The sequence below is a fragment of the Siphateles boraxobius genome, unplaced genomic scaffold (assembly GCF_051911475.1).
Source record: "Siphateles boraxobius isolate OS27281-9 unplaced genomic scaffold, OSU_SipBor_1 46, whole genome shotgun sequence".
NCBI classification, from domain to species: domain Eukaryota; kingdom Metazoa; phylum Chordata; class Actinopteri; order Cypriniformes; family Leuciscidae; genus Siphateles; species Siphateles boraxobius.
Genome location: NW_027509097.1, coordinates 19,330,263 through 19,356,622, shown reverse-complemented (window position 1 = coordinate 19,356,622; position 26,360 = coordinate 19,330,263). Strand labels below are relative to the sequence as shown.

Genomic DNA, 26,360 nt, shown 5'->3' with positions numbered 1-26,360 from the left:
GCCATGGTGAGCAGCTCAAGATTACTCTCACAGTCATCGGTCTGGTTATCCTAAAGTAGTGTACATAAAACAAACAAGTTTTATTGCCTTTTGCTATCATAACTACAAAACACACACATTTAGACTTTTTCTGAAAAATAAATCAAAATAGAATATCAAGTCAAGTCAAGTCATCCTCATTTATATAGCGCTTTTAACAATGTAGATTGTTTCAAAGCAGCTTTACAGAGATAAACATATAATTTAAGGTAACAGAGATTGGTTTGGTTTTATAGTGGCTCTTGAAAAATGTTTTTTCCAGCTAAAGTTAGTTTTGTTGATTCACTTCCGTCTAAATGATCATTTATTATTAAATTAGGGGCCGCTAAGACGACACCGTTCTCTCTAAACAGACTTTAAACGTGAACCTGTGATAGACGCTGATGGCGTTCACATGCGCATTAAGAATTGATGTTATTGTTCCCTTTCAGTCGATAACGTCGGACGTAGTCGACGCCGACTGAAATGGGATCTCGCTAGAGAGCCTGTCTTCTTCGAGTACTATTGAACGAGCCTATGTAATTGGCGTGCGTGATTCGCATCACACACTCCGCCCGCGCGGCGCGGGTATAAATACGGAAGTGGATGCACGCACTAGTTGCCTTTCGCTTCGGAGCCGATCGTTTGATGTCTCTGAGAGTGCTGTTGTCTACAACGAGCGAGTGTGTCGGTGTTCTTCAGGAAGACTCTCCCAGTGCTGGTGTTCTACAGCGCGAGTGCAGCGGTGATCGCGAGCTTTGAGCTCTCAACTGCTGTTTTAACAGCAACAAATTTCTAAATGTTTGTGTGTGTTGATGGCTGGTTAGAGGGCGGAAAAGTGAGTGCTTCACTGTTTCAGTTCTCTGTTCAGTGTTGCCGCGGTCATTCCCCTGTGTGCTCCGGCACTGGTGACGGTCCTATTTTCTGAAAGAGCAACACGGGTGCGTTTGCGTCTTTTTCAAGATGTCATTCCGCCCGTGCGTTTCTGGGTGCGGTCGTTCCCTGTCTCTCTCTGATGGTCACAACTGCTGTGTCACGTGTTTGGCTTACAGCACGCTGAGACAGCTTTTGTGGACAGCTCATGTTTTCTCTGTGGGAACATGACTGTCGCAGTGTTGAGGGCGAGACTCGCCTTCGTTCGCGGAGAGCGAGTCCCCATTACCATGCCCCACCCTCGGGTGCTGTGTGGGATGGGTGACCGGAGGATAGTGTTGGATGTCCCGCCCGGTAACCATTCCCTGTGGGCTCCTCACTCCTCCCTTCCACTGCAACCACTGGAGCCTCCTGTGTTGTCTGCTGGTCCATCTGTAATGGGTGGGCCAGCGGTTTCACTCGGGGCTCCCCTGGAGGACAGGAGCCGATTGCAGCATCGGAGGGTGAGCTGACTTCTAGAGATGATTACTCGGCTGCATTGTCTACCTCCGGGAGTTCAATGTTGCCCGAGCCGGATCCAGAATTATCAGCTATGCTGAAACGGGCCGCCGAGGCTGCCGGGCTCGAGTGGAACCTCCACCGTGTCCCGTTCAGTCTCGGTTGGAATCTGGAGTTTGGTATCTTGGGGCGGGCCGCGCTGGTTCTCAGCTCGCCGCCCCAGTGCCTTTCTTTCCCGAAATGCATGGAGAGCTTATCAGGTGGTGAACAGCATCTTTCTCTGCCAGAAACTGCCTGACTAGCTTTTCCCCCTCATTACCCTTGATGGAGGAACGGTGAAGGGTTGCGAGGTGTCCCTCCATTGGAGCGGTCTGTCGACACAGGTGCACCTGTGTCCGGCGGCCGCTGCCTTTTGGGGGGATCCTCGTCTCCCCCCTAAGGCCGGTGAGTTTCGTCTGTTCCGACGGGCAGAGCTTACAAAGCCTGTGGGCAAGCCCCTTCCTCTTGCGTGCCATGGCGTTGCTGCAGGCTAGGGCACCCATGGCATGCACGAGGGTAATCCAGACCGTGCGCTCATAGGTGAGCACCGCACTGCATCCGACCTCACCCTCCGGGGTACGGGTGTCATAGCGTGCGTGATCGGTCTGGCGATGTCCACCTTGGTGGTCCAGTAGCGCCTTCGTTGGCTCAGCCTGGGTGGTATGGCGGATGCGGACAAGGTTCGGTTCCTGGTCTCCCCAATTTCCCAGGTTGGGCTGGTCGGCGACGCGGTGGAGAACTGCATCAAACAGTTCTCTGCCGCTCAAGCGCAGACGGAGGTCATCCGGCACATTCTGCCCCGGTGGCCAGCTGCTGCCTCCACCCGCCGCCGGTGGCAGCTCCTCCGCCTGCTCGTCGCCGTGGGCGTTCTCCGGCCGCCGCTCCTGCTGGCCCTCCGCAGCAGCCTCCACCCAGGCCTCAGCATGGAGCCGGCCGCAGTAGAGACGCCCAGCCCGCTCCAGGCGCTGCCAAGCCAGGTGGCAAGCGACAGCGAAAGCATTCCGGAGCGGGCCGCCCAGGAATGGATGAGATGCTCTTGGAGTGGCACGATCACTCCCTCCCCCCGGGTGAGGGCCGGGTGGAGCCTTTGTTTGTGTGTGTGTCTGTTCCGCCGCTGGCTCCCTAAAAAAAAAAAAAAAAAAGCGGAGCAAGCGGTACCCACACTTCAAAGAGAGAGCAATTTCATCTGTTCCTGGGTCCCAAGAGGGCCAGTCTGGCGGGTGTGACCCTGTATAGCCTTACACCCCTCAGCTCCCCCTTGGTCGCCAGCAGGCAGCTTGGTGCGTTCGAGGACCCGGTCATCCCCTTCTCACGCGCCCCCTGCCGCTTGTGGAGACAGGTAAGTGTTGCACAGCACACTAACACCACTCTCTCTACTTTGCTGCCCCACCTCAGGCTCGGCTACCCCGCTCAAGTCAGTGATAGTCATCACATTAGGTGTTGAGCAGACGTGCTCCTGAAAATTCAGTGATATTCATCACACCGAGTGTTGAGCAGTGCTCCTGACTTGTGCGTGCTTATCTTATCCTGCTGGCGAAGGATTTGATATAGCCGCTCCTCCAGCCGGTACGAAGGCCAGTTGTAAACTCGTTCTTCGTGCTACTAGGGGGTGGGTCGTGACCATCTTGGCCCAAGATTGGTCTGCAGCTTTGACCTGAAAGACAGGTGCTTCAGATCTCTACCTCCCGCACCGCAGGCCATCCTGTGTGTTACGTCTAAGGGTGGAGTATCAGTACAGTGTCCTTCCCCTCGAGTGCTCCAGAGCCCGTTGGGTCGTCAGGTCAACTGGAAGAGAGTAGTCTCGCCCACGGGCTGAGTATCTCTTTCTTAGTTTTGGAGAGGTACTCGGTCCAACATGTCTCTCCAATGAGAATGTGTTCAGCTGGTGTTGAAGTGAGAAAGGGTCCCACTGAAAGAACTTTCAGAGGCTCCTGGGGTATATGGTAGTCGCAGCCTTTGGCTTCCTCCATATGTGACCGCTTCAGCGCTAGCTTCACGATCGAGTCCCGAGGTGACCGTGGCAGAGCAGCTCACCCTGTGTGACTATAGTTCATCCCGGTCTGCTGCCAAACCCTCTTCAACAGAGGGGCCATGTACAAAGGGCGTGTTTTAACGGGGGCCTGGGCGACCCCCGACTACACGGGCATTCGTGCCTCGAGTTGTTAGACATTGCGACCGTTGCGCAAGCTTCCCCTGCATGTCACAAACTCACCCGTCACCTCCTCCTTGGAGTCAGACGCTTCTGAGGGCGCCTTGTTCCACTCCTCCCGCTTACTCAATCGTGCCGCCATCGAGCCTCACGACAGTTATAGCCAGGGCAAGTGGAGACTCCATCCCCTGGGTCCGGCTGGGTCATGACCATTCCGGGGCCGCTCAGTTGCCCCCCCGGTTTTATTTTTCCGCCAGTGTTTGGGAAGTAAACCGAGCAGACTACCCTTGGACAAACACTGGGTCTCAGCTGCCCCAGGGGCCCGCAGAAATGCGTTTAACCCCAGTGAGCCTTCTAAAAGCTCTTCATGTTGAGCAGAATTGCTCCTGAAACTCAGTGAAGTTCATCGCACTCAGGTGTTGAGCAGCAATGCTCCTGTAGCTCTGTGAGTTCATCACAGGTAGCTCAGTGAATTCGTCACACGCAGTGCTGAGCAGAAATGCTCCTGGTGCTCAGTGAAGTTCATCGCACTCAAGTGTTGAGCAGAAATGCTCCTGCAGCTCAGTGAGTTTATCACACTCAGGTGTTGAGCAGTAATGCTCCTGAAGCTCAGTGAACTTGTCACACTCAAGTGCTGAGCAGAAATGCTCCTGTCGTTCAGTGAAGTTCTTCGCACTCAAGTGTTGAGCAGAAATGCTCCTGAAGCTCGGTGAGTTTATCACACTCAGGTGTTGAGCAGGAATGCTCCTGAAGCTCAGTGAACTTGTCACACCCAAGTGCTGAGCAGAAAATGCTCCTGAAGCCCAGTGATCTTCACATGTTGTGTTGAGCAATGCTCCTGTCTTTTGCGCCCGTCGCTTGCACCTACGTGCCAAGTCAGGAGAGGAACAGGTCTTCATAGTTGCCCCTTATTGGCCCAACTAGACCTGGTTCCCTTCAACAGCCTTCCTGACTTCCCCTGAAAACTCTTTCGGGGACGGGGCACGATGGCACACGCGTTCTTCCCCCGGAGCCTGGGCGGTCTTACATCTGAACGCGGAGGTTCAGGTGACTATCACAAGAACATGTGATAGTTACCATCACTTCTGCGAGCACCCCCTAGAATTGGGTAGCGTGCTTACGCCTTTAGAAGTGGAACCTAGTCGTTGAGTGCGTCTTCTCTCCAGAGGAGATCCTGAAAGCTTTCGATCACTTCAGTGCTCTCTTTCCTGCAAAATCCAGCCCTGGCTTCTCTGTCCGTTCGCTTGGACGTGTACAGAATGCAAGTCATAGACCTCAGACCAGCTCTTCAAATATCTGTTGGAATTCAGCAGAGAGGGAAGGCTGTTTCCATGCAAAGTTGCACTTAGTGCTTGCCTTCATTTCGGCAAAGACCGAGGTGCAACATGTCCCCTTAGGTGTTGAGCTCCTCTATGATGAGTGTAAAGTGCTCCGCCTGGGCGTTGACGATATGCTTTGCTAAAACAGATTCTAGAGTTGGGGGCTGGACGACACCTAGTTGAACCGCTGCCTCACGTGGGCTCCCTTCTCATGAAGCCAGTTTCACCGTGAGCCCGGTTCAAGTGTCGGCTTGCTGCGCCATTTCCCCTCCTATGGACTGGATACGTGCGCCTTTCTACTCCAGTTGAGTTCCCTTAAAATTGAACCCTGTTGAGTTCCTCCACACCCCTCCGACGTCGGACGTGCGGAACGTCTGGTGTTAGGCCTACCACTCGTAAGCAGTGTGGAACCTGTGTTAGGCTGGGTCCATATGTTGCGGTCCCTTCGGTGACCCCATATGTGTATTCTTCCACGATACGGCTCCCTGCGGTGAGCCCGTGTCTTCCCTCGGCAGAGTCTCTCTGCCGTCACTGTCCGGTGTGTCTCCCCCCGTCTTAGGCTGGAGCCACCCCAGTGACATTCCATATGTTAGACTGCCCGGTTTCCGCCCAGTTCATATGTGTATTCTCCACATTACCTCCCTCTGGGTTGGATGTGGCTTCCGCAGCGTCCCTTCCTTCCAACGTACGGGGAACGCTTTCCCAGTGGTCCTGTAGGAACAGCAGTGACTTCCCTGGCCTAAGCCCTGTCCTTCCCCGCCTTAAGTTTGCGGGGGCATCAGGAGGCTTTGGTTTAGGCACTGGAAGGTGGCAGCGTTAGTGGCGTGTTCAATGGTTGATCCCATTTCAGTCGGCGTCGACTACGTCCGACGTTATCGACTGAAAGGGAACGTCCTGGTTGCGTATGCAACCCACCGTTCCCTGAAGGAGGGAACGGAGGACGTAGTCCCCTTGCCACTACCGCTGGACCACCGCTGACCCCGGGTTACTCTCGGCTCCTCAGCGAAAAGCAACTAGTGCGTGCATCCACTTCCGTATTTATACCCGCGCCGCGGGGGCGGAGTGTGTGATGCGAATCACGCACGCCAATTACATTGGCTCGTTCAATAGTACTCGAAGAAGACAGGCTCTCTAGCGAGATCCCATTTCAGTCGGCGTCGACTACGTCCTCCGTTCCCTCCTTCAGGGAACGGTGGGTTGCATACGCAACCAGGACGTTATGTGCGTTTGAATATATGTGCGCAGGTTTGTAATTCCTTACAAACCATGCCTAAACAAACTACTTGTCTATAAATTTTGATGCAGAATTTTTATTTTAACTTATCACTTTGGGTAGGTACGCAAACCAAAAAATTCCACAACGCTTTATCTGTAGAGTGGTATAGGGATCCTCCATAGGGAGAGGCTAGTTGGCACTTCAGCACTGCATTGTCATCAGGTCCAGGCAAAAGTCCTTCGTCAGATCTGGAAACGGCCTGGATCCAGCAGGCTGCGGGAAAACCTCGGGATAAACAAAGACACTAAAATTAGCGTAGATGCCATTCTTCTTATGATGTAACGAGTACATCAGGATATGAGGGAAGTGTTCCCAGTTCCGGCTGACCAAATCTAAGCAGCCTAATATTGAATTATAGAAGGCTATAGAGTGTTATGTGAATGCTAGGTCAAAGAGATGTGTTTTTAGTCTAGCTTTGAACTGACAGACTGTGTCTGCTTCCCGGACAATGTTAGGAAGATTGTTCCAAAGTTTTGGTGCTAAATAGGAAAAGGATCTACCGCCAGCAGTCGATTTATATATTCTAGGTATTATCAACTGGCCGGAGTTTTGAGATCGCAATAGACGTGAAGGACTATAATGCGTTAAGAGCTCGCTCAAGTACTGGGGAGCTAAACCATTTAGTGCTTTGTAAGTAATCAGCAATATTTTAAAATGTATACGATGTTTAATAAGGAGCCAATGCAGTGTTGACAGAACCGGGCTAATATGGTTGTACTTCCTGGTTCTGGTAAGAACTCTAGCGGCTGCGTTTTGAACTAGCTGTAGTTTGTTTATTAAGCGTGCAGGGCAACCACCCAGTAGAGCATTACAATAATCTAGCCTTGATGTCATGAACGCATGAACTAGTTGTTCCGCATTTGTCAATGAGAGCATATGACGTAATTTAGATATATTTTTAAGATGGAAAAATGCGGTTTTACAGACACTAGACACGTGACTTTCAAATGAAAGATTGGTATCAAAGAGCACACCCAGGTTCCTAACTGACGACGAAGACTTAACAGAGCAGCCATCAAGTGTTAGACGGTATTCTAGGTTATTACGTGTGGAAGTTTTTTGTCCAATAATTAGAATCTCTGTTTTTTCAGAATTTAGTAGTAGGAAATTACTAGTCATCCAATTTTTGATATCAACTATGCATTCCGATAATTTTGTGAATTGGTGAGTTTCGTTAGGTTTGGAAGAAATATAGAGCTGAGTATCATCAGCATAACAGTGAAAGCTAATTCCATGTTTCCTAATGATATCTCCTAAAGGTAGCATGTACAGAGTGAACAGCAGCGGTCCTAGTACTGAGCCTTGTGGTACGCCATACTGAACTTGTGATCGATAAGACATCTCTTCATTTACTGCTACAAACTGATAGCGGTCAGATAAATATGATTTAAACCATGCTAATGCAATTCCACTAATGCCAACATAGTTTTCTAGTCTATTTAAGAGAATGTAGTGGTCAATGGTGTCAAATGCAGCACTAAGATCAAGTAACACTAATAGAGAGATACAACCACGATCGGATGATAAGAGCAAATCATTTGTGACTCTAATGAGAGCAGTCTAAGTACTATGGTGCGGTCTAAATCCCGACTGGAAATCCTCGCAGATACCATTTCTTTTAAGAAAGGAACACAGTTGTGAGGATACTGCCTTTTCTAGTATCTTTGACAGAAAAGGTAGATTTGAGATCGGCCTGTTATTGACTAATTCTGTAGGATCAAGTTGCGTTTTTTTAACAAGCGGTTTAATCATAGCCAGCTTAAAGGTTTTTGGTACGTATCCTAGAGACAAAGATAAATTAATGATGTTAAGAAGAGGATCTATGACTTCTGGAAGCATCTCTTTCAGTAGTTTAGTCGGTATAGGGTCTAACATACATGTTGTCGATTTAGATGAATTAACGAGTTTGCAAAATTCTTCCTCTCCTATGGCAACAAATGAATCAAATTTTACCTCGGGGAGACTATAATGCACTCCCTGATGTGATGCTGTAGTAGACGGTTGCATAGTTATAATGTTGTCCCTAATATTATCAATCTTATAAGTGAAGAAGTTCATAAAGTCATTACTGCTGTGTTTCTTGGAAACTTCTGGGCTTGAAGCTTTCTCTTTCGTTAGTGTAGCCACTTTTTCAAATAAATACCTTGGATTATGTTTATTTTCTTTTAATATAGTTGAAAAATAAGCAGATCTGGCAGCTTTTAAAGCCTCTCTGTAAGCAATCGAGCTCTCCTTCCATGAAATCCGAAATAACTCTTAAGGGCCCGGGTGTGCTCGTTGTACCACGGTGTTGGACTATTTTCTTTAATTTTCTTTAAGCGCAATGGAGCAACTGTATCTAAAGTGCTGGAAAGGAGAGAGTTAAAAGTTTCTGTTGCAATATCAAGTTCTTCTAAGCTATCTGGGACACTGAGACGATGAAACTGATTAGGAAGATTATTGATAAAGCAATCTTTAGTGGCAGAAGTGATAGGTCTAACATACTTGTAACATGGAGTTGGCTTTGCAGCCTTGGCTAAATGTAATTTACATGAGACTAGATAAAGATCTGAGATGTCGTCGCTCTGCTGGAGAATTTCAACAGCATCAACATTGATTCCATGTGATAATATTAGATCTAGAGTATGATTACGACAATGAGTAGGTCCTGACACGTGTTGTCTAACTCCAATAGAGTTAAGAATGTCTTTAAATGCCAACCCCATTGCATCTTTTCCATTATCTACATGTATATTAAAATCACCAACAATTAGGACTTTATCTGCAGTCAATACTAATTCTGATAGAAAGTCAGCAAATTCTTTGATAAAATCTTTATGGTGCCCTGATGGCCTGTATACAGTTGCCAGCAGAATTCTCAAACTTGATTTATCTTTTACATTATATATTTTTACATTAAGCACCAACACTTCAAAAGAAATATATTTTAAACTAGATTTTTTAGTGGTTTTGAAAATATTACTATAAATTACAGCAACACCTCCCCCTTTGCCTTTCAGGCGAGGTTCATGTTTATAACAGTAATCATGAGGGGTGGACTCATTTAAAGTAATGTAATCGTCTGGTTTTAGCCAGGTTTCTGTCATACACAGCACATCTAGGTTATAATCTGAAATCATATCATTAACTATGAGTGCTTCTGAAGTAAGGGATCGAATATTCAGCAACCCAAGCTTTATCGCTTGCTCATCTGCATTATATCTATTTTTTATTTGTTGAATATCAATTACATTTTTAACCTTAGATCGGTTTGGACGTTTTTTGGATTTCCAAATTCGGGGAACAGACACAGTCTCTATATGATGATATCTAGGTGAAAGAGCCTCTATGTGATGGGATTTATCTGACCTTGGTGATGCAGACGTTCAACTCACAAGGTACTTTTTGATGAGGTCTTTAGGATTTTCTCTCAGGAAGAAAATAGGGCCTTCAGGACACACTCTTCTCAGGTGAATGTTTTCAGTCTGTGATAAAGCAATTGTGATTATTTTTTCTTATTTTAGAAAGTCCAAATAAAGGAATTTTTAAAGGAATTATTTAAAGGAGTTTTAGGGAATCAGATTTTGCAGATATATGATAGCAAAGGACAGGGAAATATAAAAATTTACAAAACTAAAATAATGTTTTAACGACTGGCCAGATTTGCAATTAAGAAATACATCTGAACCAGTGTTTGCATTTATAATTTAGTCTGAAAATAAAACATGCATCAACAAATCATAAATTATCTTTACACCAATATTTAATCAATCTTGATTAAAGGATCAATCTTGTTAAAAGGGTAGCGTTAGTTAATGTACTCACCTTCAGGCCATCCAAGATGTATGTGTCCTTTTTTTCCCTTTAGTAAAAATAAAGACTTTTAGTTGATAGTCTATCCAAGTCTTAAAGGAGCTGTATGTAAGAAATGTATTTCAATTAATCATAAAATGGCCCTGATATGTCACTAGACATTAAGAAATCATGTTCATTTCAAATACTTATATCACTGACAACAGTAGTCCGGCCAAGATATTGTCATTTAAAAATTGAAGTTGCAGCCCTCAACTGATCTTGATGTTGTCATGTTGTGTTTTGGTCTGATGCGCCACCCTCCACCTATCTACCAATCACGAAGTCAGTAGTTTTGCGGGTTATCCGGGTTGCCATCTCTGCTCTAGTTACCACAGCTGCAGCTACAAACGTGTCGGAATCGGATAAAAAAAAATGTCTAACGTTGTGAAACCAACAAAAAAACTTGTTAACTTCCGTTGGAGTAGTCTCACGCCAAAAGTTGCCAGCTCTGAGTAATGTAGCTTGGCACTAACGTTTAACCGTTATGGCCTATCGCAAACGGTCGAGCAAATTCAAAAATTTGATTAATTACGACTCAAGTATACGCTTCTTTCACTCAGCCGTTATTTTGAAATCGAAAGCGATTGAGGCTTCGGTGGGAAGAACATCGGAAGTAAAGGTAAACAACAATGCCTTGGACTACCAACCTGAAGCTGCTGCCGCGATTTACACTATTGGATGTTAATATCCAATATAGGATATAGTTCGTTCCTGCTTCTTTTTTTACTTTCTGAAAAAAAGGCCCAAATGAATTTCACTGTATAGTCTAAAGTATGAAAGAAATGTATGTAAATTTTTAGAATAACTAATTTCTACATTAAACACAACAATACGCCATCGCGACTCTCCTATGATTAAAGGCGACACTTCCGGTTTTCTTCCCACCGGAGCCTCGCTTTGATTTCAAAATAACGGCTGCGTGAAATAAGCGTATTAACTCTAAAACACATGTTGGATTATCAAGTATATTAATTAAAACAAATTTCCAAGTAGTGATGTGACATTTGAACCGAGGCGTCGGAGCTTGTCGAGAAAAAATGGGCGTGCCAGATGAAGCCGCGGTTGGAGGCTTGTGTTGTTGACGTGAAAATCACGTGGCTAATGACAAACGAGGCCTCGGTTTGTGTGGATACGTCATCGGTTCGGTCTGAGTGTCGCTTTCGGATAAAGGGGGTTCGAAACTCGCGCCACCTTGTGGGTGTTATCAGGAGTAGTAGAAGCATTTGTAGTAGTGTCAGAGAGTCAGAGAACTCTCATTGTCATTGTCGTTATTGAGTCATATATGTTAGGGCTGTATATTATTACATAGTCTATCAGGTTAGAATATAGAATATTGTTATTATTAATTATAGTACCTATATTATAGTCTTATTATATTAATGAGATAAGATTATTTGGATTGCTTTGGATTTTTGGATCTGGACTGCTTTTTGTTTTGGATTGCAATTTTGGATTTGTTTGCTTTTTGTGACTCTTCCTTTTTCCTGGTAATGGAGCCGGCAAGAAAGAGGAGATCCTCCCCTGTCTGGGCTCAACAGAAGCATAAGTATCCTCATTTATAGCAGCTGGCACTGGCATTTTTATGTTCCCCTACATCCTCTGTTCCTTGTGAAAGGATCTTTTCCAAGGCTGGAGAGGTTTTGTCCAAGAAGAGGAATCGTCTAAACCCCAACACACTTGAAAAAAATCTGTTTCTCAATAAAAAAATATTGTAATCGTTCCTTCACCCACCCCAAACTGCAGTTTGTTCCTCTATATCCCCAGTCCCATAAGCATAACACTGCACTAAAACTAGTAACAGTTCACTGCACAAACCCCCCCCCCCAGAAACAATTCTTAACTTTTTTCCACCCCAGACTAATCTGTTGCAGTTTGCTTTATTACACTCCCTCCACCATAGGCACTGCACTCAACACAGAGTCACTTTTGCTTTTGTTGTTCGTACTGTCACTATCCAAACAATTTATGAATAATTAATTAACTGTGTATGTGACAGTTGCCTTTGCACAAGTAAATTCAGACAGAGAAAGACAGGCTACATATTTTATACCCAGGCAATGGACAAATGTCTGCTCAGGTCTTTTTATTATTGCAAATGAAAGGTTACAGACATTAACAGTGAGAACAAAATAAATAAATAAATAAATAAATAAATAAATAAATAAATGACACAGAAGGGGGGGGGAGGGGGGTAACAGGGACATCATAAGTCTGCTCAGGTCATTGGTTCAGAATTAATTAATTTGTCTGCTATTTCTTTGCACAGTAGCTAGGTGTCACTAGTGAGCAATGCTGAATGAAGCTTCGAGTAATGAACCTTTGGGTGAAGCAATGGGCTGCGAGGTCTCAGTGGTTCAGGAAGCCTCATTTTGCCAATCACTATTTCCAAGTTCAACCTACCTTTCAACCAAGAGGAGAGAATAGGCTTGTTTGAGATGAGCAAAATCTGCGCAGAACCGATCACCGGTGATCAGCGCGCGTAATGCATGCCGGTTAGAAATGTGTCCGAGTGCGGTCCGCCTTGCTCTGATGTCATGCTGACGGTGCGTCAAAAAACTCTCTCGAGCGCAAGGCGCACCTGTCGGATTCTGCAGTCGCGTGCAGTTGCTCTCCACCGACTGCCCTGATCAAAAGCAGGATGGGAAACGACTTGCTGACGACACAGCTTAATGTTGATTGGTTAAAACAACCGTGATGTAGGCCTATTGTTCTCTTTTAAATTGTTTGATTTAAAACTCGGATATCATGTTTTATGTGTAGGCCTATATGTTATGTGTGAATATTCCCAAACTCTCAGACAGTGCGATTTCTATGAGTTATGCAATGTCATTTTATTATAAAAAATAGAAAAAAGAACACACACACACACACGCACACACGCACACACACACACACACACACACACACACACACACACACACACACACACACACACACACACACACACACACACACACACACTATGTCTGTATTAAAGAAAAAATGATTCATAAACACTTATTTGGAATGGAATTAAATAACAAGTACTTTTTATTGTCTTGTTCATTATATTTATTTTCATATAAAGGTAACAGAACTTAAATTACATCCAGTTTATTAGCAACACTGTGCACGAGCGTGAATCCCCTGAATCCCGCGATATCCATCATTGATCTCACAGGTGTCAGATCCACAGCGAGAAGCGAGAACTGTCCGACTTGCCTGCGCTTTTTTCACTCCTCCTCTCACTGCACCCGCCTACTCTCGACTACATTTCTATGGAGGACCAGGAGTGCCCCATAAAAATTAAATGAAGATTCAATATATCAGTTTAATAATTCAAACATAAAAATGTACATAAATAAATCAGTTTTAAATGGAAAAATTTATAGAGATTTTTAAAGTTGTTTATTTAATTCGTGTTTTTAAATGTATTGCAATAATGCCATAAAACAATAAAACGTAGATTAATAAAACAATAAAAAGCGAGCGACGCAAAATGGCGAGATAGGTCTAACTCACTGATCTATATAATGACTGGATAGCTCATGACGTTCTAATCTGCCATAAGGCAGTTAAGCCACCGGAAGTGTTCGAGCGGCCATCTTACGATTCCCGACCAGCAGAGGGCTCCAACGCCCATTATACAGAGATTGGTAGGCCCGACAGCACTTTAAAGGGTCATGAACATACCTGTCAAGTATCCCGTTTTGGCCGGGAAAGTCCCGTATTTAACCCTTCTTTCCCGCCGTCCTCCCGTCTTAGTATTTTCCCGTAGATCTCCCGTATTTTAACCTGCGCTATTAAAAATAATAATGGCCCGGGCGGATAAAAAAAACAAAAAAACATTCCCAATCTGAGCTCTGTCACTAGCCACACGATAACTGCCACCTGCAGTAGCCTACTACAGGTACTAGGGATGGGGAAATGAAGCCTCGTGAAGCAATGAGCCTTTCCCCTAACTGTTCCGGGAAAAGATTCAAAGCTTCGAGAGTGTCGAGAACAGCGCCATCTGGTGCTAATTTAAAATAAAGCAGCCAGAAGCCTTTCTCTGTCAGATGAAGCAACCACAACACACTCCATAGTTTCAATGTTATGTGTACAAATAAAAAGCCTTACACGTTTGTGTTTGATTTGTTCATTATTAAATAAATTATTTTACCCATTAAAGTGTGACAAAATATTATTAAGATCTAATGTAGGCCTCCTCGCTCTCTCTCCACACACACACACACACACACACACACACACACACACACACACACACACACACACACACACACACACACACACACACACACACACACACACACACACACACACACACACACACACACACACACATACATAGTGAATAAGGACATTGTGTGATAGGATCATCTGTTCATCTGACACTTGGCAGTGATAGTGCTTATGTAACTGTAGGAATGACAGAAAGGTGATAAAAATTAATTATTCTGTAATGCCAATGTATATAGATGGGGGTAGACATGTTTATGCATTCTCCAGTATTCAAGTGGATCTTCAGCTCTTTGTATGTTTGTCTCTGTAAGGTATTTATCCACTTCTAGGATCGCATCAGAAGTGTCATTTGAGCTTGTGTGCGCTGGTCTACTGCACTGTCCAACAGAAGACAAAGGTTTCCACCTCAGAAGTGTGAGGATACATTTTTTTTTTGTTGGGAGTGACTACATACTATACAATACAATGATAAAAAATAAAATAATAATAAATAAATAAATATTTATTTTTTCTTCTACTTTTTTAGAAATGCATTCATTGGAAGCCATAAGCTCAAAATATTCCCAGTTAGGGGAAGTCTTCCTTTTTTTGGCTGTTGCCATTGCTGTAAATACAAACCCTTCACCAAACACCCAAATACCAACACCAAATTACCTAAAAAAAACACCAAAAGTGCAACAATCTTACAAAAACAAAATTACACAACAATAACAAAAACATAATAAGTAGTTTTGGTTATTTAAATGTAATGTATTGATCAACTTTAAAAGTACAGCACTCTAGTCTCCTCACAAACCCAACAACCAGACTGAGCCAACAAGGACCTTCGAGCCTTCTGACACCCAAAGCGAAACGCGCACGTGATTGGACAGAAAGTGAGGCTTCGTTTGTCATCGATCACGTAACCTCTGGGAAACCAATACACACCCCGACACGGGGCTTCAATAGAAATTGCTTCGCTTTCGCAAAACGCACATCGAAGCTTCAGTGTCATACGTAACATCACTAACAGGTACTGTGGGTACTGTAGGTATGGCAAGCCATTTTAACATTAAATACTCCTTCCCGTATTAGTCATAAATCAGTTTTGACTAGTCATAATTCCAGTTCCAGATATCTCTTCTGCAATTTTGACTCGTTGTAATTGCAATTAAGATATCTACAATGTGATTGTGACTAGTCATAATATGCATTGAAGATATCTGCAATGTTAATTTGACTAGTCATAATATACATTACAGATATCTATAATGCTTTTATGACTAGTCATATTCTTCCATTGACTTCAGTTGGAAAATATTTTCAGATATCTACAAATGAGTTTTGACTAGTAGAAATTGTAAATAAACATATCTGTAAAAAAATTATTTCCGCTGGATTTCTAATTAGAGATATCTCAAATTATAATTTGCACTATTGGCAATTCAATTACCGATATCTCTAATTGAATCGACACTAGTGCAAATTATAATTTGAGATATCTCTAACTGGGGTTTGTCTAGTCATAATCAAATTGGATATATCAATTCATCGTTTTTAAAGATATCCAAAAATATGTAGTAATTATATTCTAAGTAATTTATAACTAGTCAAATTGCAGTTGTAGATATATTGAACTGGATTTTTGACTAGGCAAAACTTAATTAGAGATATCTTGAATTGGAACTCGTCCTAGTCAAAACTCATGTAAAGATATATTCAATTTAATTATAGATATCTCAGTCTGCTTTTTGACTAGGAGGATCTTTCTTTGGAGATATCTGCATTCAGCTTTGTGACTAGGAAGAATTTCAGTGTAGATATCTTGAATGAACCTTCGCATTAGTTGAAATTATTTGATAGATATCTTAATTGTTTACTCAAACCACCCCTTTGCTAAGCCACGCCTTTTCAAACCATTTTGTCTTCGAGGAGCGCGCCAAAAAATCTCAGAAGAACGGCAACGGCCTGACCTGGTTTTCAGGTAATAAAATTACTGTAAAAGTGACTGTGTAAGTTATTAACAATGGAATAGTAACTGCTTTATTTGCAAATCACGGGATTGTTTTGCGTTGTCAATTAACCGTTTATTAAGGTAAGTTGTCAGATACCGTCGTATCATCTCATTAGCCCCATAATAAATACGTTTATGTTTTTCATTTTGTCGTAATGTTTGATAAATTGTAATATCAAAGTTGTCACGGACAGAGGAGAGAGACAACGGAATGAAGTGGTAAGTGATGTTTATTCAAACACAGAAGGAGTGGAAGTGGTAGAACACAGACTTGCTGGTGAAACAGAGAACTGGAACGGGTGTTGCGATAGTTGAAAGTCCTTATAGTCCTGAAGGCTGCAGATGATAGGAAGATCGGGCCGGAATCCAGAACCGGATAGTCACAGGTTGCAGACAGATGATCGAGTACTTCTGTTAGGAAGAGTCTAGTGTTTCTCTGACGAGACCAGACACTGAGTGAAGGGATGTGTGGGTTTATATGTGTGTAGTGATGAGTGTGTACAGGTGAAGAGAGTCAGTAATCTGGTGATAACGAGCGGATGGGTGGAGTCAGGTGATCAGGTGTTGATGGTGTGACAGGTGGTACTGGTGGTTCTGTGACAGTACCCCCTCCTCCAGGGGCGGCTCCTGACGCCCCGGTTGTTCGTCGACGGGGCCGGCCTCGACCTCTAGGAGCTGGGCAGAGACTCGTGGAACTGGGTAAGGAGGGATGGGTCCAGGATGTTGTCCCTAGCGACCCACGTGCGCTCCTCGGGGCCGTATCCCTCCCAGTCCACGAGATATTGTAGGAGGTGGCCCCGTCGACGGGAATCCAGGATGTCCCGTACACGGTAGATGATGTTCTCTTCTTCAACTTCTGGAGGAGGCATGTTAGCACCATCCGATTCTGGGGAAGAGGACACAAGAGGTTCAGTGAATGGTTTCAATAGCGAGACATGAAAGGATGGTGCGATCCGGTAGTTTGAGGGAAGGTTAAGACGGTAGGTGACCTCGTTGACCTGCCTCTCGATGGTGAAGGGACCTATGTAGCGGGGACTCAGCTTTCGACAGGGCAGACGAAGACGGATGTCTCTGGTCGAGAGCCAGACCTTTTGCCCTGGTTGGTATTTGGGTGTGGGTCCTCTTTTGGTGTTGGCCTGGCTCTGGTGTCTTCGCACTGCTCTCTGGAGGTGGACGTGTGCTGAGTCCCATACCCTCTCACTCTCTTCGAACCAGGTGTTGACAGCTGGGACTTCTCTTTTCCCCTGGTCAGGAGAACCGTCAGGAGGTTGGTACCCGAGTATGCATTGAAATGGGGTGAGACCGGTGGTGTCCTGGCGTAGTGAGTTTCTTTGCATACTCGGCCCATGGGAGGAAGCGGCTCCAGCTGTCTTGGTTCTGGTGGCAGTAAGTTCGCAGGTATCTCCCGATCTCCTGTACCTTGCGTTCAGTCTGGCCGTTTGATTGTGGATGGTACCCCGAGGATAAGCTGATTGAGACACCGAGTAATCTGAAGAAGGCACGCCAGACTTGAGATATGAATTGGGGACCTCTATCGGACACAATGGTTTCAGGCAGACCAAAGTGACGGAATACATGGAATAGATGATTGGCAGTTGCGAAGGCAGTGGGAAGACCCTTCAAAGGAATGAGTTTGCATGCTTTGGAAAAACGGTCGACTACCACCAGGATGCAGGTATGAGAATCCGATGATGGGAGGTCGGTCATAAAGTCAATGCCCAGATGGGACCATGGACGACGGGGTATGGGTAGTGGTTTTAGTTTTCCCTCAGGGAGCCGACGTGGAGTATTGGTGGTGGCACAGACTGAACATCCACGAACGTATCGGGAGACATCCTGCGAGATGGAGGGCCACCAGAACTGGTTGCGAAGGAGTGAGAGGGTTCGCTGGCTGCCTGGGTGTCCAGAGCCCAGAGACGTGTGAACTGAGTCCATGAGGGACAGGCGTAGAGAGGATGGAACATAAACCCGTCCCTCAGGACCTCCCGGTGGAGCTGGTTCGGAACGAGTGGCCTCACGAATGTGATCGTCGATGGTCCATTCGATGGGGCTGACAATTATGGCTGGAGGGAGTATGATTTCTGGAGGTGATATGTTGGATTTGGGTGCCTGAAGACGGGAGAGTGCATCCGCTTTTAAGTTCTTGTGTCCTGGACGATATGTCACACGGAAGTTGAAGCAGGTAAAGAAGAGGGCCCACCGGGCCTGGCGAGGATTAAGCCGTTTGGCTTCTCGAAGATACTGGAGATTGCGGTGATCTGTGATGACTTCTACTTTATGGTGTGCTCCCTCCAGCCAGTGTCTCCACTCCTCGAGAGCCATCTTAATGGCCAACAGTTCCCGGTTACCGATGTCGTAATTTAGCTCCGCCGGGGACAGTTTCCTTGAATAGAAGGCACATGGATGGATTACTGGAGGTTTCCCCTGCTGCTGGGAAAGAATGGCTCCCACCCATGTCGATGAGGCGTCAACTTCGACCACGAAGGGAAGTTCCGGATTAGGATGAACCAGGATGGGAGCGGAACAGAAGGCTTTCTTTAACTGCTGGAATGCTTGAGAAGCGTTGGGATTCCAGCACAGAGACTTGGGCCGGTCTTTGAGGAGAGAGGTGAGTGGTGAACTGATGAGGCTGTATTGACGGATGAAACGGCGGTAAAAGTTTGCGAATCCTAGGAATCGCTGAAGTTCTTTAACTGTGGTGGGTTGTGGCCAGTTTTTGATGGTATCCACCTTCCTCTGGTCCACTTGAATTCCTTGAGGGCTAATGACGTATCCGAGGAAGTGAACCGTGGTTTGGTGGAACTCACATTTTTCCAATTTTAGGAACAGTTTGTGGTCTCTGAGTTTTTGTAGAACTTGTTGGACGTGGTCACGAGGTTCGGCTACATTCTTGGAAAAGATTAACATGTCGTCAATGTAGACAATCACGAATTGTTGTAGAAACTCACGGAACACTTCATTCATGAAGGCCTGGAAGACGGATGGAGAGTTGGACAGCCCATATGGCATAACGAGGTATTCATAATGACCTGATGGAGTGATGAAAGCAGTTTTCCACTCGTCGCCCTTTCGGATACGCACAAGATTGTAAGCACTTCGGAGATCTAATTTGCTGAAGATTTGGGCCCCACGCAACTGTTCCAGAGCAGCCGGCACCAGAGGAAGGGGATAGCGGAACTTGACAGTCTGTTCGTTGAGTGCACGGTAATCGATACACGGCCACAAGCCTCCGTCCTTTTTACCCACGAAGAAGCTGGATGCAGCAGGGGAAGTGGATGGTCGAATGAACCGTTGTTGTATGGCTTCCTTGATGTACTCATCCATGGCCTTCTGCTCCGGGATGGACATAGGGTAGATTCGGCCTTTAGGTGGAGTGGCCCCAGGTCGATGGCGCTGTCCCATGGCCGATGAGGAGGTAATTGAGTTGCTCATTGCTTGCAGAACACATCCTGGAACGCCCGGTACTCAGGAGGGATCTCTCGTTTCAGGTTGGATTCAGGACTTTCGATTGATGTCGAGTTGATGTGGAGATTAGGGTAGGATTGGAACACCCCTGGAGGAGGTTTCTGATGACAGGTTTTGGTGACGGGTAGAATGCAAGAGGCGAAGCAAGAATTACTCCATTGCGTGATCTCTCCAGTGGTCCAGTTTACCTGTGGTGAATGTAGTGACATCCATGGGCGTCCCAGGATGATATCCGCGGTGGACCCCTCCAGCACCAGAAAAGATATTTCCTCTTGGTGAAGATTTCCGATGCACAGTGTGATCACGGGGGATTGGTGACAGATCTGACCACGGCCCAGCGGCTTACGTAATATGGTGTGTATCTTTAACTTCTCCGTGATACTTCTCCTCGAAAGGCGGAGTTTCTTGAGGAGCTGGTGGGAAATGAAGTTCCCCGAGGAGCCAGTGTCAACGAGGGCGTGCGCTGGAACACAGTGTGAACGGGTCAGGATTGTAACTGGAGTACGTGATAATGGTAAGATCATGGGAGAAATATGGACCACACTTACCGCTGGGCGTGGTGGACGTACCGGACATTGAGGGATGAGGTGTCCCTCTGCCCCGCAGTAAAGGCAGAGACCGAGATTGATCCGCCGTTGACATTCTGTTCCGGAGAGGTGGTATGCTTCTAGCTGCATCGGTTCTGCTACTGGAAGGGTCATTGACGGTGCTGGAGGCAGAGGGTGTACAGTGGACTGGTCACGGGCACTAGCCGTGAGGCGTTGAGAGATGAGGATAGTACGCTGAATAACATTCTCCAGTCCGATGACATCATCATGGACGGCAATTTGCTGACGGATGGTGGGATTCAATCCGTGCCGGAAACAGGTGATGAGTGCGGTTTCGTTCCATCCACATTTGGCAGCCAGGGTACGGAAACGTAGGGCATATTCACTGACAGACGAATTCCCCTGACGGAGGCGATACAGCTGGTCATGGACGGAGAGAGCGGAGGTACTGATGCCGAAAACCTCTTTGAAATGGGTGGTGAATGCTACCCATGAGCGAGTGAGTGCCCCATTAGCCTCCCAGATGGATTGGGCCCATTGGAGAGCGGGACCGGAGAGAAGGGAAATTAAATAGGAAATTTTGCTACGGTCGGTAGGGAAAGCGAGTGCCTGCATCTCAAAATAGAGGGAACATTGCAGAAGAAATCGACTGCAACCTTCCGCCTCACCGGTGTAGGTCGTTGGTCGGGCCATGGGACTGTGAGAGGCAGGCGAAGGAGAGTGAAAGCCGGGCGGAAGTGGTTGGCTGGCGGCTGAATCGGGGAGAGAAACCCGTGAAGGATCCTCTTCAGCTCCTGCGGATCTTTGCATCCTGTCGGTCTGGTCTTCTGTCACGGACAGAGGAGAGAGACAATGGAATGAAGTGGTAAGTGATGTTTATTCAAACACAGAAGGAGTGGAAGTGGTAGAACACAGACTTGCTGGTGAAACAGAGAACTGGAACGGGTGTTGCGATAGTTGAAAGTCCTTATAGTCCTGAAGGCTGCAGATGATAGGAAGATCGGGCCGGAATCCAGAACCGGATAGTCACAGGTTGCAGACAGATGATCGAGTACTTCTGTTAGGAAGAGTCTAGTGTTTCTCTGACGAGACCAGACACTGAGTAAAGGGATGTGTGGGTTTATATGTGTGTAGTGATGAGCGTGTACAGGTGAAGAGAGTCAGTAATCTGGTGATAACGAGTGGATGGGTGGAGTCAGGTGATCAGGTGTTGATGGTGTGACAGGTGGTACTGGTGGTTCTGTGACAAAAGTGATATATCAGACAGAAGTTATCTGGTGTAGGCTATTTTTTAGATTTTAAATGTTTATCCATGTTTACATATGGTCGGATTTGCTCCATTTAACGTTAGTCATTACATGTCAGTGGAAATGTCTTCGGATTTCGTGTAGGAACGTAAACGAGTAAGTTATTTATTGTAGCGTTTTGACCAATGTTAATAAAATGGCTATCTTGTTTGGCTCCATGCATCGTCATGTTCGATGCTGGTAATGTATAATTTTCTCTTATCTTTAAATATAAAAATGTGGCATATTGCTGCAAAGGTATGTGCTGGTGTAGGCAGTGAATAATTCCACTTTGCAATGTACGTTATAGTAGCAGCTATGCTATCTGTTCTGTAGAGTGACCATTACGGGCCATTTCTACGTCTAAAATATCCAGGTTTTGTTTTCCTGTTGCTTAATTTAATGTCATAAGCTGATCGGTCTGTGCAGACTTGATTCAAGACAGAAGCAAGTATGAAAACAGAAAAAATAATTTTTGATATTTTAGGCAATATTGAATCCCTGGCCAAGATGCTTTTGAGAAAACGTATGTTTACCGTATGTTCTTTTTTTTCGAAAAGTTTTAAGCCAGTTACAAATTCTAATAGTTCTTGATTTGAATTAAAAATGGTTTTTTTAGAACAATGTGTATAAAGGACAAGATCCTTTTAACCAAACAGGAGTAATACAATTACTGAAAGGTTCGAGTACATGTTATTTGTATGTAAATAATATAATATGATTTAGGAACAAGAGGAATCAGTGATTGTTTAATCTGTATTTATGACATCTCCCTCCAAGGAGACAAACCTGCATTCATTTAATCCACTTTAAACCAGTATATATTTAGTAAAACCATTATTTGAATAATTTTAACACGGCTTCAGCTTTTGACAATCCTGTACATGCTCATCCACACAAATCTATGTAATATGTAAGTTTAATTTGTTTCATTATCATATTGTTTTCTGTCTTACAATTTATTACGTATTTTTTAATTTTCTATTGAAACATTTTTTAAACTTCCAAATGCAATGTTTCTCTCAGCCTACCATGTCATCAGATCAAGAGATGCCGCCAGCAATCTTTGACAGAATTTTTAACAGCATCTCAAGAGCCAGACAGCAGCTCTCATCAACACTAATAACAACCTCCTTACTTCAATTAGACGCCCTTTTCCGGCGTCAGATCCAAGGACTTCACAGTAAGTAGGGCTTTGCTATGGTAGCCATTTGCATAATTAACAGTGATTTACCAATGTTTAAGATATTATTTAACTGTGTATTTTTGTGTATGCCAGGACCACCGGGAAGGCAAGAAAATTCTGTCTGGCAAATACACCTTTTCCTCCTCTCTGGCCCAGAGATTGAGATTTTACCGTCAGAGCTTGAACGGGCTGCGAACATGGGATTGGGTAAATAAATACTTGATACATAAGGATTTCAGATGTAACACAGTGTTATTTGAATTGTAATTCCAAAATAAATTTCAAAACCATTTTGTAACGGAGGTTGCTCAAAACATTAGCTTATCCTGTTTATTCATAAAAAGAAATTACTGTCATGACAGATCATAAAAACAAGTTTTTAGAACTCTTGTTTTTTTATTTCTTTTTCAATAATTTAGTTTTTACACTCTAAGACTTAATGGACAGATCATTTGATTTGACACACAGTATCAGATTGTTTTGTTTCATCCATTGCTATGGTCATCATAGTCACTTGGATTTAGCTGCACATTTCAATGAGTTTATTAAAGCAAAAACTTTTTATTTTGTAGTTAGTAGCATGAAAAGCCTTAATACAACCTTAAAAAAGTGAGCAAAGATTGCTAGCATTATAATCATTGAAGCTGTTTATTACTTTAGGTCAATTTGAGGTATGCAAAGTAGTACACTTTCAAAAACTCATAATCAATGGAGCTCTCTACACTGCAATGATTTTCTTATTATACTTTCTTATTGTATTTTCTTGGTGGGCATAAACGTATTTTAAATACAGGGAAATAAATAATCCTTTTAAAAACAGGAAATGTTACTTATTGTTAACCAAACTTGGTAGTGATCTGTATATTAAACCTGATCTATTACATACAGTATATGATTAGCTGATGAGCTGTTGTTTATTTTATGTTGCTTATGTGTATTTTCAACTTTACACTTCCATCAGTGCATTGTGTTCTCATGCTAATTTGTCCTGTTTAGTAAATCTGGCCCTAAATGTTTAAATGAACGAGACATTTATTTAAGACATGTTCAGTTGAATTGGCCTTTAATTTAAATTTAATACAAATTATATGTTTCTGCATAGTGCACATTAAGGCCCGGTTTCACAGACAGGCCTTAGCTTAAGCCAATAGGCCTTAGTTAAAATGATGTGCAAGAAAATGTTACATGTGTGCATATTGTGAAAGAACAATGGAGCTGACATATTTTAACATCTGTCAGAGCAAGATATTTTCAGTTGAGACAGTTCAAACATGCATTTTAGTCTGGGACTAGCCTTAAGCCTTGTCTGTGAAACCAGGTGACAGTTCAAGTAACTTCTTTACTGTGCAGTAACTCTTAAAAAATTCTTTGTCATTGTATTTTTTTGTCTTCTCTTAGGTAATGACACCATCCGCAGCCATTCCCCAGAACTCACCTCAATCATCCAGCACTACAGCACTTGATGAAACCTCCTTCAGTGCTGAGACTACAGAATCTGTAAATCTGTGTGTGAGTGAAGTTATTTAAAGCTAGGGTATACGATTTCAAAGATTGTTCATTATTAATATCTTCGTTTAGATGCTGGTTATGGTTATATAGTACAATCCTAACAATATGAATAGAAAAAAGAATGAAAAAAATCCATTCACTCTATTGGCTGTACAGCCGCAAAAAAGTTGACCAATGTAAGCTGTCCGGCCGGACAGCTTACATTGGTCAACTGCTCTCATCCAATTACCAGCTCCACTTGAAACTCCGCCTGGCGCTCACGTCTCCACCCCACTGCACCCGCCCCCCTCCTGCGACATGAAATTGTGCGTGTAAGCAGCTGACAGTCTATGGTAGCTAGCTAAGTAGCATATCAGCAATGGATAAATAAAAAAAAGACAGCAGCAAGCGTCCCCTGCTTGCCACTACAGTAAAGTTAAGACGAAAGAGAAAGTCATTAGAGGAACAAGCAGAGATTAAAAAAAAAAAAAAGTGAAGAACGCCGAACTTTGAGTAGGATAAATACAGGGTCCACCATTGACTGTTGGAGGAAGCTTCAGGGAGATCTGGGACTGAAGACCGACGCTGACACGGCTGACGTTTTGTTGAGCAGGTAAACATTTATTTATACTTTTATGGTGTGACGTGTTACATAAATAGCTTTTTATCAGTTTGACAACTTGCTCATGCTGCCAGTCGGCATTGGAATGTTAGCCGTTTAGCATCGCGATCGCCTATCAAGGGTCAAAGTAATATATTTCTCTAAGTCCTTGACACAGCATACGTCTCAGTTCCTATGTTTACTACCGGTGATCACAGCTTGACTGAGTGACGTTGTTCAATTCGTTTCCCGGTGGGAGGGATCAGGTAGCACAGAGGGGAGGGGTGTGTATGTGGAGGGGTGGGATGAGTTTTTTAAAACTTCCCTAACGTCTCAGGCTTTCTCGACCGATTTTTAACATCGTATACTATAGCTTTAATGTAATTTTATGTAAATATGCCACAGAACTGTATAATCCATCAGTGCATTTATGGGATTGTGTTTTTATGCTAATTTGTCCTGTTAAGTAAATCTGGCCCTAAATGTTTAAATGAATGTGACATTTCTTTAAGACATGTCCAGTTGAATTGGCCTTTCATTTAACCTTAATATAAATTATATGTTTATGCACAGTGCACATTTAATGTTAGGTGACAGTTCAAGTAACTTCTTTACTGTGCAGTGGCTCTAACAAATTCTTTGTCATTATATTTTTTTGTCTTCTCTTAGGTAATGACACCATCCGCAGCCATTCCCCAGAACTCACAACAATCATCCAGCACTACAGCACTTGATGAAACCTCCTTCAGTGCTGAGACTACAGAATCTGTAAATCTCTGTGTGAGTGAAGTTATTTTTGATGTTGTCAATGGTTGTAAATATGACTGATTTGTGACTCATAGTTGTAATTTATTTCCTTCAGGAGTGGCGAGCTGTACGTTCCCAGCAAGATGAAGAATATAATGCTTCTTTGTTGGCAGATATAGAAAAGGTCATTTTTGACTATTCGCAGTTTGCTTGCCAAGGTTCAATTTTGTTTAAAACCAAAAATGTGTATTACATATATGGTATTGCAGGACAGAAGGAGGCGCTGCTACGAGGTTCTGGAAGAAAAGCGCAAAAAGGTTAGTGCTGCCACTAAATATTTTATTGTTTAATTTTCTTTATATATATATATATATATATATATATATATATATATATATATATATATATATATATATATATACATACATATTCATATTTTTTTTAGGCCATTGAGGAAAGACGCCAGCGAATGGCAGCCCGTGTTGAACCTCTAGATGGAGAATATCTGAAAGCCAAATATCCAAATGGAGATGTGAAGAAGGATTAAGGTTTTTTTTCATAGATGTTTTATTTAGTTATTTTTCCTCATTTCTGGATTTCTTTATTTTATTAATATTTGTCATCATGGGCTCTTTGTTTTAGGTCTTGTTTGATTTTATTGGAAAAGATGAAATGGCCAGTGAGGTGTTCAGAATCCAGGAAGCTACTTCTTCAAATGCTATAGAGAGCACTTCTACTGGGTCAATTTCAGATCATGGAATCAAACCGTTCTGTACATTGTATGTCCTTTGGACATCACCTTTTGATAATCTGGTAAGT

At 43.9% G+C, this 26,360-nt stretch overlaps 1 protein-coding gene across 1 annotated transcript; it reads left to right on the top strand.

Moving 5' to 3' along the window:
• The first annotated feature begins 24,027 nt into the window (after nucleotides 1–24,027).
• On the top strand, nucleotides 24,028–26,088 carry LOC143710337 (uncharacterized). The gene is made up of 5 exons (XM_077201295.1): nucleotides 24,028–24,214; nucleotides 25,464–25,574; nucleotides 25,657–25,725; nucleotides 25,811–25,858; nucleotides 25,987–26,088. Exons 1-5 carry the CDS (start codon nucleotides 24,107–24,109, stop codon nucleotides 26,086–26,088), a joined length of 438 nt encoding a protein of 145 aa, XP_077057410.1. The 5' UTR covers nucleotides 24,028–24,106.
• Nucleotides 26,089–26,360: the final 272 nt, after the last annotated feature.

What these genes read in the sequence shown, in the direction of transcription:
- LOC143710337 (XM_077201295.1), top strand. Translation starts at nt 24,107, where the DNA reads ATGACACCATCCGCAGCCATTCCCCAGAACTCACCTCAATCATCCAGC. An exon ending in CAGAATCTGTAAATCTCTGT is followed by an intron (nt 25,575 to 25,656) that starts GTGAGTGAAGTT and finishes TATTTCCTTCAG; the next exon opens with GAGTGGCGAGCTGTACGTTC. An exon ending in TGGAAGAAAAGCGCAAAAAG is followed by an intron (nt 25,859 to 25,986) that starts GTTAGTGCTGCC and finishes TATTTTTTTTAG; the next exon opens with GCCATTGAGGAAAGACGCCA.